Here is a 15,550-nt window from a genome sequence, read left to right on the forward strand (position 1 = left end):
GCTCTACAGCGTCAACTAGTGTCAGTGTTATAACTCATTTATCATTTGTTTTAACTAATGTAGCTGAGTCCTGTAAGTATTTGCTCAGGATTGAGTACAGAATTATTATTATTTAATTTTATTTATACCCCACCCATCTGGTTGGGTTTCCAACTCAGGTGTCTGATACAGTAGCAGTTCAGGCAGCGGCTGAAAACCCAAGTGCTGGGTGTGACTGACAGCCAAACTGGTACTACTCTAACCGTGGTCAGAAAAATGCATGAGGCATTAAGGGTCACAGGGGTGTGGGATATTGAAATAGAGCCCATCTTAGAATTCACACATCTTAGACCACTTCATAGGAAGTAGGGTGCAAGTCCATTTCCACCCCCAACTTAGGAGTGTTGGCAGAGGGAGCCTTCTTCCCAACTCCCTACGGGAGTTGTGTATTGTGGCTTCCCAATGACTTTCTAGCCTAGATAGCATTTTCCTTAAGTGAAGAAAGAAAAGCTGTGTTGTTTTTCTGGAAGGGAAAACAGATTTGAAAAAGAACTAACACTCAAAACATCCAAATACCCTCCAACAGAGAAGTTATGTGCAATTCCGAGCTTATCCTAATATACCAAATTCTTTAAATCAAGTATCCTGTTAAAACTGGGCAAAAAGACTTTCAAGCTATCCCTTCTGTGAACCTTCCATCCTATAGTTGGGGGACGCTTCTATGGCTGCCCACCCTCTTGTGAGCCTGTTCTTGAACGCCCAAGACAAGGCAAACAATCAAGTTCTCAGAACTAAGCAAACTTACGTTTTAATAGATGCAGCAAAGGAAGAATCTCTCTCTCTCTTTTTCTCTGCTTCCCACCTTTTATCTTTTATTCCTTCTCCCCATTCACGTTCAATTAGGTCAAGGCCACAGGTTCCCTATGTGATGCGCTAGTGTTGAGGAAGAAAATCTCTGGAAGTAATCAATTACATCCCTAACACTGACTATGAAGAGCGCTACTACCTAATTAACGAAGAAAGAAGCTGTAAAAACATACTTGGCTGGAGTGGTGTTTTTTGTTTTTTTTTTAAATCCAAACACTTCAAACTACCGTATTTATATGTCGCTGCCTTGAAACCACATCAGCAAGATAATCTGTTTCTTTACCTCAGGACACTGAAAAAGGAACAGAGGTTCCCAAGATGCCTAATATGAGTGAGGCACACGGTTTACAACTGCCACGCGTGAGTACAAACTCAAATGTTTTAAAATGGGTCAGAGTAATTTTTAGGATTCTATTTATTAAAATCATCCGCATTTGAAAGTATTCTATATATCAGAAGTTCCATAAAAGTAGGGCTGTGGGAACTGTACTGGGGAAACCCAAGTCCCATGCCAAGAAAACATAAATTCTGTGGTGTCTATAAATCGGCATACATTTTCACTGTTCTGCTTGTTCAACCATAGAGAGAGTAGGTTGCAATCCTAAACCCACTTACCTAGGAGTAAGTCCAATTGAATTCAGTAGGATTTACTCCTGAGTAGACACGGTTCGGATTGTTCTCTTAAGGCACCAGTTATTTGTCTCCTGGTGACTACGCATTTGGCTCAGAGCTCTCCCTCCTATCTGCATAATTTTCAAGCTTATTTTCTCAACTACGAAAGTCAAAAACCTTTCAAATTAAAAGGTGAGGTCCACCACATGTTTATTCCCAAACCTCTGCAGAATCATAAAGTACACACAGTCCCTGTCTAAAGTTCTTTTAACATACGTCTTTTTGCCGGTTCCTTTCCGAGGTTTTGGGTGAATTCATTCTAAAAATACCTTGCAGCTTTGGAACAACAAACAGTTACTCTAACCTAATCTCTATCCTGCTCTCAGGAGAAACCCAAATAGTTCCATTCAAATGGTGATGCTAACAAGAATAGTTTTAAGAGGCCAGCCACTTGAATAAAGCAGGTTGCTAACTTTTTCTGCTGGCGGGGCTCTGAGGCCTTCAACAGAGGCAATTTCTCAGGACACACTTTTCCCATCACCGAATCTCCATATTTAAAGTTTCAGGATGAATGAACAGAAGCCAAGCAAATCCTATTGCTCTGTTTGCTCCAGGATCTCAGTGTTCACAAGCCAAGTTTAGTTATTGCAGGCCCTGCCCCTCTCCTCCAGTGTACAGCCCCATGCATTCCTTCTCCTTCTATAACACTGAGATGGGGAGGTATATATTAATCTGTTGCCTACTTCAGATTTGCCGATCTGCTAATGAGCTGGGTAGCAGAGGGCAATGCGTATATTTTATTTGTATTTATTTAGAGCATTTGTGCACCGCTCTTCAGCCCCAGAGGCTCCCAAAGTGGCTTAAATAAAATCAATTAAAACGAGAGATTTTGGCAATTGATCTGGGACTGGCTGCTTGCCACAGGGCATTTTTAAAAAGGTCTAATCTGTAGCCAGCAGAGCTCAGATCCCATAAATCGGTGGCAGAGCCCATGACTTGCGTGGAATAAAGTCCTGGGTTCATCCCCTACCATCTGCGATTTCAGGTAGCAAACTTGAGAATGACTCCTGTCTGAGAGCTTGAGGAGCTGCTGCCAGCCAGATTGGGCATTACCAATGACCAGAGTTGGGTTTTTTAAGTCACTTCTTATATCATTAACTGAGCAGGACCAGCTCATATTGTCTGGGTGTGATCAGGGGGAGGGGTGTGTGGCAAGAGCAGGAACGAAAAGCAGTTTACTGTCGGCAGTCCTGTCTTGCTTGACAGCCCACTGGGTTTTGCACAAATGCCTAGGGATGTGGAGAAGATGGAGCCACCATTGCTCCAATTCAAGGAAGCTTACCTGCCCGTGCCATTATTTTTACTGCGCACCTCACACATACAATTCCCCCCCCCCCCACAACCATTGGTCTTATGGTGTCCTGACCATAGCTGTCAACGTTTCCCATTTTTTAAGGGAAATTCCCTTATTCCGAATAGGATCCCTCGCAAGAAAAGGGAAAAGTTGACAGCTATGGTCCTGACTCCTTTCCCCAGCCCCTGGCTTCACTTTTCCCCTGGCATCTGCATTCACTTCCAGCCCAGCCCAGCCCAGCAACGATGTCTGGCGTAGAAGATGCCATTGTCCCTTTGGAGACGTACAAAGTAGACAACTGCATCCAGCTTCTCCCTCAAGGTAGCAGAGAGGAAATCCTATTTCCCTGTTGTCCCTTTCGCATCCAGCCAAAACATGGACAGGCCAGCTGCTTCGGAGAGGTGTATTTGACTGCTGTACACAGAGCGTACCGCCTCGCCTCCGCTTCTTCCAAAGGTCACCGTGACAGCCGGCCATTCAGCCGTGTGAAGCGGAAGAGGGTGAGGCGGATTCCTTGCGTCCTTTCTCTCCATCCACAAAACGCACACACCCCATCCCAGTTCCCAACATCCGTTCACAGGCCAAGCGGCAGACGGCAATGGATAGCTGCTCTCGGGACCGGTTTTAGCCAGCGCCAAAAGAAGGAGAACTATTTAACTAAAAAAAAAGAAAAGAAATAAAAGCACAGCGAAAACCCTTCTGGGTAGCCTACAAGATCGTTCCTCCCTCTGGTGCAGCGGCGTGAGAGAGTGATGGTGAGCGTCAAGAGCTGGGAGAGGGAATCAAACCAGATTCTTCTTTCTCTTGCTTGATCTCGCAGAGTCTGAACTCGCCGCCGGGCTGAGACTCCGCCGACTCGCCTCCTCTCGGGTTCTCTTTCGAATGGCACTTCTGGTGTTTCACCAGCACCCCCCTCTGCCTGAACCTCCGCCCGCACTCCATGCAGCGGTAGGGCTTCTCCCCCGTGTGGATCCGCTGGTGCGTGATCAGGTCCGAGAGCCTGGTGAACCGCCTCTCGCACTCGTCGCACGGGTAGGGCTTCTCGCCCGTGTGGATCTTTTGGTGCCTGGTGAGGTCGGAAGGGTAGGCGAACCTCCGGCCGCACACTTTGCAGGAGAAGGGCTTCTCCCCCGAGTGCGTCCGCTGGTGGGAGACGAGGTTCGAGTGCTGGATGAACCTCTTCCCGCACACGCTGCAGGCGTGGGGCTTCTCCCCCGTGTGGATTCTCCGGTGGGTGGTGAGGGAGGAAGAGGAGACGAAGCGTTTCCCGCAGTCGGCGCAGGCGTAGGGCTTCTGGCCCATGTGGTTCCGCTCGTGGATCTTCAGGGCCGACTGGTGGCTGAAGCATTTCTGGCAGTAGGAGCAGCGGTAGGGCTGCTCTCCCGAATGGCTTCTCTGGTGACTGACAAGGTACGCTCGCTGGCTGAAGGTGTCCCCGCACTCGGAGCAGATGTGGGGCTTCTCTCCCGAGTGGATTTTCTGGTGTCTCGTAAGGTGTGAGAGCTGGCTGAAGCTCTTCCCGCACTCGACGCACAGGTAGGGCTTTTCTCCTGTGTGGACGTTCAGGTGCTTGGCCAGGTCCGAGGGGCGGGTGAAGCTCTTGCCACATTCGATGCAGAGGTGGGATTTCTCTTTCCTTTGGGCTCCCTCTGGGGCTGCGGGCGCTGCCGCCTCTTCCTCTACGTCTTCCCTCCTCGATCCCTGGTGTTCAAATTGCTCCTCGCTTCTGCTGGCTGTGTTAGTGGTGCCTGGAGGGTGAGGAGGCAAATGACAATGTTGGGCCGTGGGCCATTGCAAAGGTGGGAGGAAGATGGAGCCAAAAAAAACTAGGGCTGGATCTACACCGACCTTTTCAACGTTATTAGAACGATATTAGATACAGTGGTACCTCGGGTTAAGAACTTAATTCGTTCGGGAGGTCCGTTCTTAACCTGAAACTGTTCTTAACTTGAGGTACCACTTTAGCTAATGGGGCCTCCCGCTGCCGCCACGTGATTTCTGTTCTCATCCTGAGGTAAAGTTCTTAACCCAAGGTACTATTTCTGGGTTAGCAGAGACCGTAACCTGAAGCGTCTGTAACCCGAGGTACCACTGTATATCGTTCTAAAACGTCACAGGGCATACTGGTAAATTAAAAACGTTCCTTTCCTTGTTTTCTCTGTAAATATGCTGCTTCCCTGCTGCTGGTTCCTCATTGCTCTGCAGCACCCATTTTAATAACACATTATGAATGTTAAAAGTAGAATGTAATGTGTCCTAAGTTATGAAAACCATTCCTTAACTGTTCCACCGAGATCACATAACACCGGTCCTGAAGGACCTACATTGGCTCCCAGTATGTTTCCAAGCACAATTCAAAGTGTTGGTGCTGACCTTTAAAGCCCTAAATGGCCTCGGCCCAGTATACGTGAAGGAGTGTCTGTACCGCCATCGTTCTGCCCGGACGCTGAGGTCCAGCGCCGAGGGCTTTCTGGCAGTTCCCTCGTTGCGAGAAGCAAAGCTACAGGGAACCAGGCAGAGGGCCTTCTTGGTAGTGGCGCCCGCCCTGTGGAACACCCTCCCACCAGATGTCAAAGAAATAAACAACTACCAGACTTTTAGAAGACACCTGAAGGCAGCCCTGTTTAGGGAAGCTTTTAATATTTGATGAATTATTGTATTTTAATACAGTGGTACCTCGGGTTAAGAACTTAATTCATACTGGAGGTCTGTTCTTAACCTGAAACTGTTCTTAACCTGAAGCACCACTTTAGCTAATGGGGCCTCCCGCTGCCGCCGTGCCGCCGCTGCACGATTTCTGTTCTTATCCTGAAGCAAAGTTCTTAACCCGAGGTAATATTTCTAGGTTAGCAGAGTCTGTAACCTGAAGCGTATGTAACCTGAAGCGTATGTAACCTGAAGCGTATGTAACCCAAGGTACCACTGTATTTTGCTGGAAGCCACCCAGAGTGGCTGGGGAAACCCATCCAGATGGGTGGGGTATAAATAATAAATTATTATTATTATTATTATTATTATTATTATTATTATTATTATTCCTTAACATTAAAAACCATGAGTGAAGATCCACCCTAAGAGTGGGATACATCTAACCAGCCCCACTTGCACCTGTGCCATGGTGTCAACTAATCTCCTTCCCCCATGCACCCCCTCTTCAAATTGGCTTAGGGAAGGTCCAGAGAATCTGCAGAACCGCATATTGAGGGAGGGAGGGAGGAAAGGGGTATCGTTCTGTCTGGAGAGCTGAAATGATTGTGCAGACAGAACAAATGGAAGAGAGGAAAATGGAATTCCACTCTAGGCAAGTAAGCGCATTTTCAGTGGGCGCCAAGAGCATGTAAGACTCAACACCAATTGTACCAGAGGGAGTCTTACCCACTAGGCAGGTGCCGCCGTTATCTTGCTTCCTGACCTCCCTGCCAAGCTGCCTCTGCCTGGCATCCAGCGGAGCTCTCTGCGCTTCAGAAAAATCCACAGCCACCTCTCGGAACGGCTCGTGCCCCTGAAACAGCATTGAAAGTCCTGCTCACAAAGAGGCTGGCAGCCCAGCGGTAGAGGGTGTTCTTTGCATATATGGAAACCTCGATTCCTAGCCTACCCATTCAATGGACCTGGGACAGCAGAGTTAAAAGCAACCTGTGTGTGAGATCCTGAAGAACGGGGTAGGAAACTTCCTGCCAGTCTAGATGGACAGGACTGGGTTAAATGCAGGAGGGCAGCGGTGAATTTTGAAGTGCAGGAACTCATCATGGCAGCAGCCACAACCCCAGCCATATGACAATCCAACAGTAGCATTTGGTTTCATGCAGAAAGAGAAAAAGAGAGGGGGAGAGAGAAAGAAACAGTGGTTCTCAAAGGGTGTGGGAAGAGAGGCCGGCAAGTGTGGTGGAAAGATTCAAGGACAATCTAAGAAACATTTAAACATTTCAGTGTAGTAAATAGTATAGTATCAAAATATTTTTTTTGCAGAATATGCAAAGATATCTTTTCAAAAGCATCAAGCGATACTGCAAGCTCACACCTCTCGTTGAGTTTGTTTACCTACTTAAGGTACATATGTAACAGGCTCATTTATAATTATATTTTGGGAATGATCCACGTTCTTACGTGGCTACATTGTTTCATACTTCCTGGATGTCCCATGATCATCTTACAAAGATCATCATCTTCGTGTGCCGCCTCCTCGAGAGGTCCAGAAGGTGGCAACACGAGAACGGGGCCTTCTCTGCAGTGGCTCCCCATCTGTGGAATTCTCTCCCCAGGGAAGTTTGCCTGGCTCCTTCATTATACACCTTTAGGCACCAGGCAAAAACGTTCCTTTTTAACCAGGCCTTTGATCTGATTGACATCCTATGCCCTTTTCAAATGTTTTTTTTTGGGGGGGGGGAGCTATTGGGTTGTTGTTTTTATATACAGTGGTACCTCGGGTTAAGAACTTAATTCGTTCCGGAGGTCCGTTCTTAAGCTGAAACTGTTCTTAACCTGAAGCACAATTTCTGTTCTCATCCTGAAGCAAAGTTCTTAACCCGAGGTAATATTTCTGGGTTACCGGAGTCTGTAATCTGAAACGTATGTAACCTGAAGCGTCTGTAACTTGAGGTACCACTGTATGTATTTTGTGGTTTTATATCTTGATTTTATTCTGTGAACCGCCCTGAGACCCCCAGGTATAGGGTGGTATATAAATTCAATAAATAATAATAGTTGTGTTCCATGTTATATATTGAGCGCTGCTAGGAGATTCCGTTTTCCAATCTGTAAAAAATCTGGTGGTGGCACGAGCAAGTTTTTATTCTAAAAGTGTGTCCAGAAAAAAAAATTTTGAGAACCACTGGCCTGCACTTTTTACCCTGTTTCTGCCTTTGCTGCTACCCTCACCTGTTCTTCCTGCTGCCTCAGAATGAAGCCTTCCGCCAGGGCCACTGCTTGGGCGCAGGTCTCTGGGCTCCGATCCCGGACCTGACTTTGGATTTCCTGAGGCAGGATGGTCAGGAACTGCTCCAGGATCAGCAGCTCCACAATCTGCTCCTTTGTACGGCTCTCTGGCTCCAGCCAGCAGTGGCAGAGCTCCCTCAGCCGGCCGCAAACCTCCCGAGGCCCCTCAGCCTCCTGGTAGCAGAACTGCCGGAAGCGCTGGCGATGGATCTCCGTGCCGGTGGAGTTCCCTTGCAGGAAGGCGGCCTTCACCTTCCCGTAGTCCATCTTGTCTCTGGAGGCCAGGCTGCTCAGCGCCTGGTGGGCTTCCGCGCTGAAGGCCGGCATCAGCCGGGTCAGAGCATCTCCCCTGGGCCACTGGCAGGCGCCAAAGACCCTCTCGAAAGCAACCAGGTCGTCCCAGGAGGTCAGCTCTGGCAACGGCGGGTTCCCCCATCTTGCGTGAGGGGACTGCATGGTCTTCAGGAAATCCTGCCACTGGGTGTGGAAGTGCTGAGGTATGCTGCCCTCCTGGCGTGGCACTGCCCAGCAAGGTAGCTCCCGGGTGGCTCCCGGACGGATGGCAAAGCTCTCTCTTCCTGCTCCGTCCAAGCTCTCTGCTGGCCTTGGGCCTGCCAGGTCCTGTTTCTCCATTTTCCCTACTGGCCTCGTCTTCTTCTCAAACCTTTCCTGAACCCGGAGACCCACAGCTGCCACATCCCGCGACTATTCAGCCATTTTACCTTTCTGGAGACAGATTTATCTCCACCCTCTCAGCTGCCCACCCCTTCAACTACTCTCACACTTGGAATCCTCTCCTACTCTTATTTATTTTTTCCTGTTTTCTGCACCATATACCCTTGCGAGGGTATATGATAGCCTCCTGACAGTGCTTGTGGGTTTGAACAGCAGGGTCGCGGACAAGGCTCGAGTTCTTGTTCAGATACTTGGAGCTTGTTCCTGAGAAAAAAAGAGAGAAAAATAATAATTAAAATTAATCTGGGGGGGTTCCCTCATTGCGAGAAGAGAGGTTACAGAGAACCGGGCAGAGGGCCCTTTTAGATAGTGGAACGCCCTCCCAGCAGATGGTCAAACAGATAAATAGCTACGGTATGTTTTTAAAAAGACGTCGGAAGGCAGCCCTGTTCAGGAAAGGGTTTTTTTGTGTTATATTGTATTGTGCTTTTACTGTTTTTTTGTTGGGAGCCGCCTATAGTGGCTGGAACAACCCGGTAAATGGGTGGCTTCTTATTATTATTATTATTATTATTATTATTATTATTATTATTAAAAATTGTGGCTCATATCTGTCCTCCAGGTTGCCTAGGACAGGGTACCTAGGGCTGTTTGTTTCTGTCCCTGCCCTAAAGCAATCCTGCAATATGAGGTTAGCCTGAGATATAACAACCACTGGTTTCTCTTGACAGACTGGCTGGCAGAAGGGGAGGATATTTTGAGCATTGTAGAATTGAGGGCCTAAATCAGGGGTCGTCTAGGTGTTGTTGGACTGTAACTTCCATCATCTCTTGCCGTGCCTGAAAGCCCTGCTCTGTGACACAGAGCATTTTGCTTGCAGAAGACCCCCAGATTCAGTCGCCAGATAAAAGGATGATGGAGCAAGACCATGAGAATGACTTCCTTCTGCCTGAGGCCCTGGAGAGCTGCTGCCAGTCAGAGCAAGCAATACTGGGTTAGATGGACAAATAGGCAGCTTCCTGCATTCCCACAGGTATTATTTAATAATTCTTTCACAGGTTAAGCAGAATTCTGGCACTTAAAACACATCTCAAAGCTGAAGTTGTGGTGTGTTCCAGGTTCATATGAAACCTAGCTTGGGCATGAGGCTTCATACACAACCTACATTTAAAGCATTCCCCCTCCTCACAAAAGGACGCTGGGAACTGTAGCTTATAGACCCTCCAAGTGTCCCCATTTTTCAGGGACTGTCCCGGATTTACAGAAGCTGTCCCAGTTTCTGATTTGATCCCGGAATGTCCCACTTTTCCTTAGGACGTTCCTATTTTCATTGGAAAAAATGTTGAAAGGTTTGGTAGGACATCCTTATTTTCATCAGAGAAATGTTGGAGGGTACGAGCTTTACCCCTCACAGAGCGACAATTCCCAGCATCCTTAACAAACTACAGTTCCCAGGGTTTGGGGTGTTGTTGCTAATGTGCTTTAAATGGATGGTATGTCTGCAGCCTGAGTCTTTGAAGGGGAAACTTGGGTTAAAAATGATATGGTAGCAGAAATCTTTTGATAAGACTTGAAGCTACCCCCCCTTTCTTTCTTTCAGAATTTGGTTCATTGATGTTGGGAAATCAATTCTTAAGAGGCTTGATTGTGCTAACTAATTGTTATGAGGCAATCTGTTGGATTTATTTTTATATACAAAAAATACGTGTTATTCTCTGGGAGCAACACATGGCATCAAGTGTCTGCCAAAATCATGCGCAGATGGCCCTCTTTGCTACCCAGTTTATTACAACTACACACATGTGGTGAAATCATTCTTAATGTTTTCACTCAGCCTCCGAGAGTCACATTAGATATACCCAACTCCCTGGATGGTTGTGCTGGGACACAGTTTATCCCTCTCCCATCCATGGATCAAGGGGTGCTGCCTGAATTATTTCTGTCGCAGGGCTGCTGTTTTTAGTTCTTATGAGACGCAGAGTAGCCCAGAGAGTAGGAATGGAGCAGAAGGGGGGGAAACAGAGGTGTTATTGTCTCAGGGACCAAAAGGAGGCTCAGCATGCAGATTCCTTAATCGGCTCAGGAGTTAAATACGTTTCTGCAGAGCTCGGCCTCCCCCCCCCCCACCAGGCAGCGGTGTCCACTGGGGCTCCCCCTCCCCAATTCAAAAACAAAACCCACTCTCTACCTCAAGTCCTGCCCTACAAGTACGTGAGAATGGGGTGTGCACGGATCCTATTGCCCCTTCCTGGCCCACCCCAATTAAACTAGCAAAAGTCTGCTGGGACTCTCTTCCTTCAATGAGTGGCTGGAAATGGGGAGTCCTAAAGAAAGGGGTGTTTCGTAAGCAAAGCGCGCGCGGGGGGGGGGGTCGGATCTGGTGTAAGAAACCCCATTTGGGGGGAATCCTGCCTTTCCCGTTGGAGGGAGTTTCCCCTGAATGCAACCATTCAGCAGAAAGAAGGTTCCTTCCGTTCCCTCCCACTCGCCGAACAAGCGAGCAAAACACAAAACTCCGGATTGTCTCTCTCTCTCTCTTTTTTTTAACGGAATTAAGTTAACCCCACCATGGCTCCCCTCCCCCCCACACCCCTCCCGCCCCGCCTCCCCTCCCCACTTTTTTATTATTAGTAGTAGCAGCAACAGCAGCATTGCATTTAAGGCATGGCATCCATGTAGCCTGGCTGCTTGGGACTCGGTGCAGCCGGTTGGGGGCGGACGCCTCGACCCTGGACAAAGGGAGAGAGAGAGAAGCAGCTCCATGGAGCAGGCCCCACAGAAGCGCCCCCCCCCAATGCTTGCACAGACCACGGCCGTCGTTTCCCAACTCCACAAAGAAGAGGCGAGACGAGTGTGTGTGTGCGTGCGTGCCCCCCCCCGCTCCTGCAAAGCTTTCCACGCAGATCTGCAGAGATCCGTGGAAAGGAATTAGCCCCCCTCCGGCTGCCTCCTTTGCCAGCCTTCCCCTCTTCCCCCCCCCACCCGGATTTTGCTCTTCGGCTCCGCCTGATTCACCCCCCCCCCATTTTCTCCCTCCCTTGCAGCCGCAACCCTTTGCCCAGATGCCCCTGAAACTCACCGCTCCCCACAGCTCTTTTCCTCCGCGCGGACCCCTGAGGATCCCGAGCCCTGCAGACACAATCCCACCCCCCCCTTGCACACCCCTTAATAAAATTCAAATCCCGAGGTTTTTTAATCCAGGGCGGAGCAGGATGGCGCTTGGGCTATTGCATCTCTCCCCCCCCCCCCCGCCGCCTCTCGGCTTCCTGGGCCTCTCCAGGGCTTAGCTCTCACTCAATAGGACTAAGCCGGCTTAAATCCAAGGGCTCCTGTTTAACTGGTTTGAGGATCGGGCTGCCAGTCATTTTAACTCTTGACGCGTCTCGGCCTTAGAGGGGTGTTTGCGTTTATGAGGTGTTTGGAGCAGTTGAGTTTTGACTTTTCTCTCTTGGCAAAGGCGAAGTTCCCTGGCACTGCAGAAAGCGAGATCGTGGGGCTTGCAAGGTTTAAAGTCGTTTGGTTCCAGTTGCGCCTTCCCAAAAAAACAACACCACCCCGCCAATGGTCTCATTTCTGGCGCTACCTTAACGGAAAGAGGCGCCGTGTTCCCTTCCTGCACTGCACAGCGTTTCAACAACAATAAATCACGCACCGTGCCGTGCCTCTTTCCACAACCATTCCAAAAGTAACAGAATCAGTTGAGATTACCAGTTGCTCTTCGAGGTTGTTGAGCAACGGATTTTCAACGCAGTCGCATCTTCTGACATCTGTGGCTGAGCGTGCTGCTCTCGAGACCTGCTTTAAATTTCTCCACGTGGAAATGGGGATACAGTAGCTGGAATCGAGTGTGTTTTCAGCCTCCCCAGGACATTCTGTAAGTGGTCTGAAAGTGGCCACCAAGGGAGGCTTGCAATCTTAAAAGGGGTTTCAGTACTGTCACTTGTTTGTTGACTCAAAACCATAAATTTTAATCACACTGTAAGTCCTAACTAGCTTACCGACAGGCTGTGATGCTGCTCTGGAAATAATGTTTTAGGGAGTGATCAGACTTTATAGAGAGGGCAAGGATGGCAAAGTAATCTATGGTGTGTAGAGGATGGAAATCACACATTTTAGGGAAACATCAGCATTGGCTTTCAGGGTCTGAATTTTGACCTGAAAACGTTCAAAGCTCCTTGTATACCTTAGCTAATCTCTCTTCTTTTCTTACAATGCTACCCTTCAAGCTAGGATCAACTGAAAATGCCATCTTAATAATTCTGTGTTGATTTGCAAAAAATTTATCACAGGCACAGGAAGCTGTTCCCATCTCCTCTGTTTGGCTGCTCCACAACTGTAGGATTTCCTTTCCTGAGAGATTCACCAAAGTTTGAACCAGTATATTTTGAGGACGAATTGTAAGACCTTAACTGGATTATCTTAAATATGGAGCACTAAGAACCAGAGATATAGTTTATTAAATGTGTAATTTTACTTTTGCTGGCCTTGTTCTATCGATATTCTAGAACTAGGTCTCAAACACATGCAGATGGTTTCGTTTATCATCAGTGACAATGTAATCTTAAACATGTCTGCTTAGAAATATGTGAGACTGATTCCAAGTGATGCATTTTTACACACACACATAACAAGTACCTGGGAGTTGGTCCCATTGAACTCAATGGTGCTTGCTTATGAGTGGACACACATATAGGACTGAGTGGTTAACATTTTGATATTTTATGACTTGGAGCCAAACAAAGACATTAAATGAATCTATTGAAAGTGTTGAAAGAGGTGATATGAGGCGATGTAACAGTTCTGTTTATGGTGTTGGGTCTGTGAGGGTTTCGTTCATTCAGGTTATCAAGCGATGAAAATACATTAGTCAACTAGCCCTTACTTGAGTTGCTCACCTGAAACCAATATGGAACAGGTCAGAAACATAAATCATTACACATGAAACTAAATAACTAGCCATCACCAAGTATGCCCATGTTCTAAGTAATGCATCCTTGCCCTATAAAACAAATATAAAATCATACCCCTTCATGCATAAAGCTACCACCTAAAAACTCAAGTTTATAGGCCATATTCTCAAATGCCTGTTGTTTTACTATAGGTACAGATTGATGGTGTATACGGAATTTGTCCCTGATACTGAACTGGTTGTTCATGTTTTACACCGTGTCATCTTTGGGACCAGCCACCTCTGATTCTAACTTTCCTTGCATATTCTGTTTATGACATTCTGTAAATGTTGACATTTTGGGGTCAATATATTTTGCAAAATAAAAACAAGTAGATGTGGTAGTTACATGTGAAAACAAAACAAATATTGTATGTGATATGTGTGCATATTTTATGGGGCAAAAGGAAATATTTTTGAAGCTAATTTCAGAAATGATTTGAGACATGCCACTGAGCCACAAATAAATTATATTTAAAATTATTTTATTTATTCTATTTGTAGGGAATGGTTCAGTTATTGCGATAACTCTGAACCCTTCTGATGATCTTCTTGTGCATGTGACACAGAGCCAGTGTAACTATTCTCGTCTGCTAAATGATTATAACTGTGTCTGACACATCTGCAGTGTCATCTAAAGTCAGGAAGACTCATCCCATGATGTTGTCTATGTTAAATCTTATTGTGGTAACTTACAATCATATATAAAGCAACATAGGTTGTTCTAGTGTAAGAACCACACAGCCATTAAATCTCTGAGTCGTCATGTCTGCATTCACTCTCTGCAACCACATAATGTTGGAACTATATTTGTCAGAGATAAGATTTTGCCACTGCAATACCATTTACATATACTGTTGTTACCAGTAGCCAACATGTGGTGTAGCCAACAAGACTATCCTGCATGCTTGTAAACTCATGTCACCACTGCAGTTTGTACACCTAGATCCTATGCACTGATTTCCTGAAGTCTAGTAAGTTTTTGAACAGTTTTCCTAGGAGCATGGGAAGACAGCTTCCCACCTTGTTCTGAAAGACAGCCTGTCTGCAAGAGCCTTGTGTTCAAGCTCTGGACTGCCAACCATTAACCTGGGGTGGTTAAATTTTTTGGGGGGGGGGGCAAGGGTTGCACTGACACATGAATCATGATCAACCCTCCAGGGGCTGCATATCAAAGTGGGCATGGCCAAAGTGTAAAAAATGGGTGCAGCAATAACAGCAGTTCTCAAGGCTGCCTTTCAGAGGACTTTCTGGTCAGTTGTTCCACGCTATTTTCAATCATTTAAATTTTGAAAAGGTTTTGTTGTTGCTGTTAAAGGACAAATTTCCAGGGGGTCTTGCAGGCACAGAAATATTTTTGGCACTACAGTCATACCTCTTGTTACATTAGGTTCAGGTTACGTTCTTTCAGGATATGTACTGCGGCGACCTGGAAGTAACGGAACGAGTTACTTCTGGTTTTTGCCGCTCGTGCATACGCAGACGCGCAACATGACATCACGCACATGTGCAGAAGTGGCGAATCGCGACCCGTGCATGCACAGACGCGGGTTGCGCTCTGCTCAGGTTGCGAACGGGGCTCCGGAATGGATCCCGTTCGCAACCAGAGGTACCACTATACAGTGGAGTGCCTATAATAATAATAATAATAATTTATTATTTGTACCCCGCCCATCTGGCTGGGCGGCTACCATAGAAACCAAAAAACACTAAAATATCATACATTAAAAACTTCCCTGAACAGGGCTGCCTTAAGATGTCTTCTGAATGTCAGGTAGTTGTTTATCGTTTTGACATCTGATGGGAGGGCGTTCCACAGGGCGGGCGCCACTGCCGAAAAGGCCCTCTGCCTGGTTTCCTGTAGCTTTGCTTTGCCTATAGGAGTAGTCAGCAATCCCCCACCCCCAGCAATGATCAAGGATGATGGAAGCTGTAATGCAACATCTGGAGGGCATCACGTTGGCTATCCTTGTTTTAGACATACACCCAACAGGTCTAGCCTAGCAATCTATGCCCATGGCCAGATTTTGGTTTTTCAAATTTCAGCAGTGCTGAGGTCAAAATTCTGCACCCCCTGCCTCTCGCCTTTTCTGCATGTGCACATCATAGTTTCAATGTCCTGCGGTGCCCCTCTCAGATTTAGGGCAGCACAATGGGGGGAAACCATTGTGCTGCCCTAA

The 15,550-nt window shown here is 47.2% G+C and overlaps 2 protein-coding genes and 1 long non-coding RNA gene across 5 annotated transcripts in view; 2 read left to right on the forward strand and 1 right to left on the reverse strand.

Moving 5' to 3' along the window:
• Positions 1-2,396, forward strand: part of IKZF4 (IKAROS family zinc finger 4) — a 71,378-nt gene extending 68,982 nt beyond the window's left edge. Inside the window, exon 9 of the mRNA XM_053375284.1 lies at positions 1,135-2,396. Coding sequence (XP_053231259.1) covers positions 1,135-1,177 — 43 coding nt within the window. The 3' untranslated portion in view covers positions 1,178-2,396. The remainder of the gene's footprint in view (positions 1-1,134) is intronic.
• On the reverse strand, positions 1,244-12,182 carry LOC128407210 (zinc finger protein 696-like). 3 transcript variants are annotated; one of them, XM_053375280.1, is made up of 4 exons: positions 12,075-12,182; positions 7,691-8,686; positions 6,188-6,314; positions 1,244-4,560 (listed from the first exon to the last, which is right to left on the reverse strand). In XM_053375280.1, exons 2-4 carry the CDS (start codon positions 8,378-8,380, stop codon positions 3,575-3,577), a joined length of 1,803 nt encoding a protein of 600 aa, XP_053231255.1. In that variant the 5' UTR covers positions 8,381-8,686; positions 12,075-12,182; the 3' UTR covers positions 1,244-3,574. The 3 variants fall into 3 exon arrangements, with proteins under 3 accessions (XP_053231255.1, XP_053231254.1, XP_053231253.1); XM_053375279.1 differs by having other exon boundaries at positions 12,006-12,111; XM_053375278.1 differs by lacking the exon at positions 12,075-12,182 and adding an exon at positions 11,502-11,608.
• Positions 12,183-12,201: 19 nt separating this feature from the next.
• LOC128407214 (uncharacterized) lies at positions 12,202-13,853 on the forward strand. The gene is made up of 2 exons (XR_008328737.1): positions 12,202-12,296; positions 12,712-13,853. It is a non-coding gene; the product is annotated as an uncharacterized LOC128407214 (long non-coding RNA).
• Positions 13,854-15,550: the final 1,697 nt, after the last annotated feature.

The sequence above is a fragment of the Podarcis raffonei genome, chromosome 2 (genome assembly GCF_027172205.1).
Source record: "Podarcis raffonei isolate rPodRaf1 chromosome 2, rPodRaf1.pri, whole genome shotgun sequence".
Classification (NCBI taxonomy): Eukaryota; Metazoa; Chordata; class Lepidosauria; order Squamata; family Lacertidae; genus Podarcis; species Podarcis raffonei.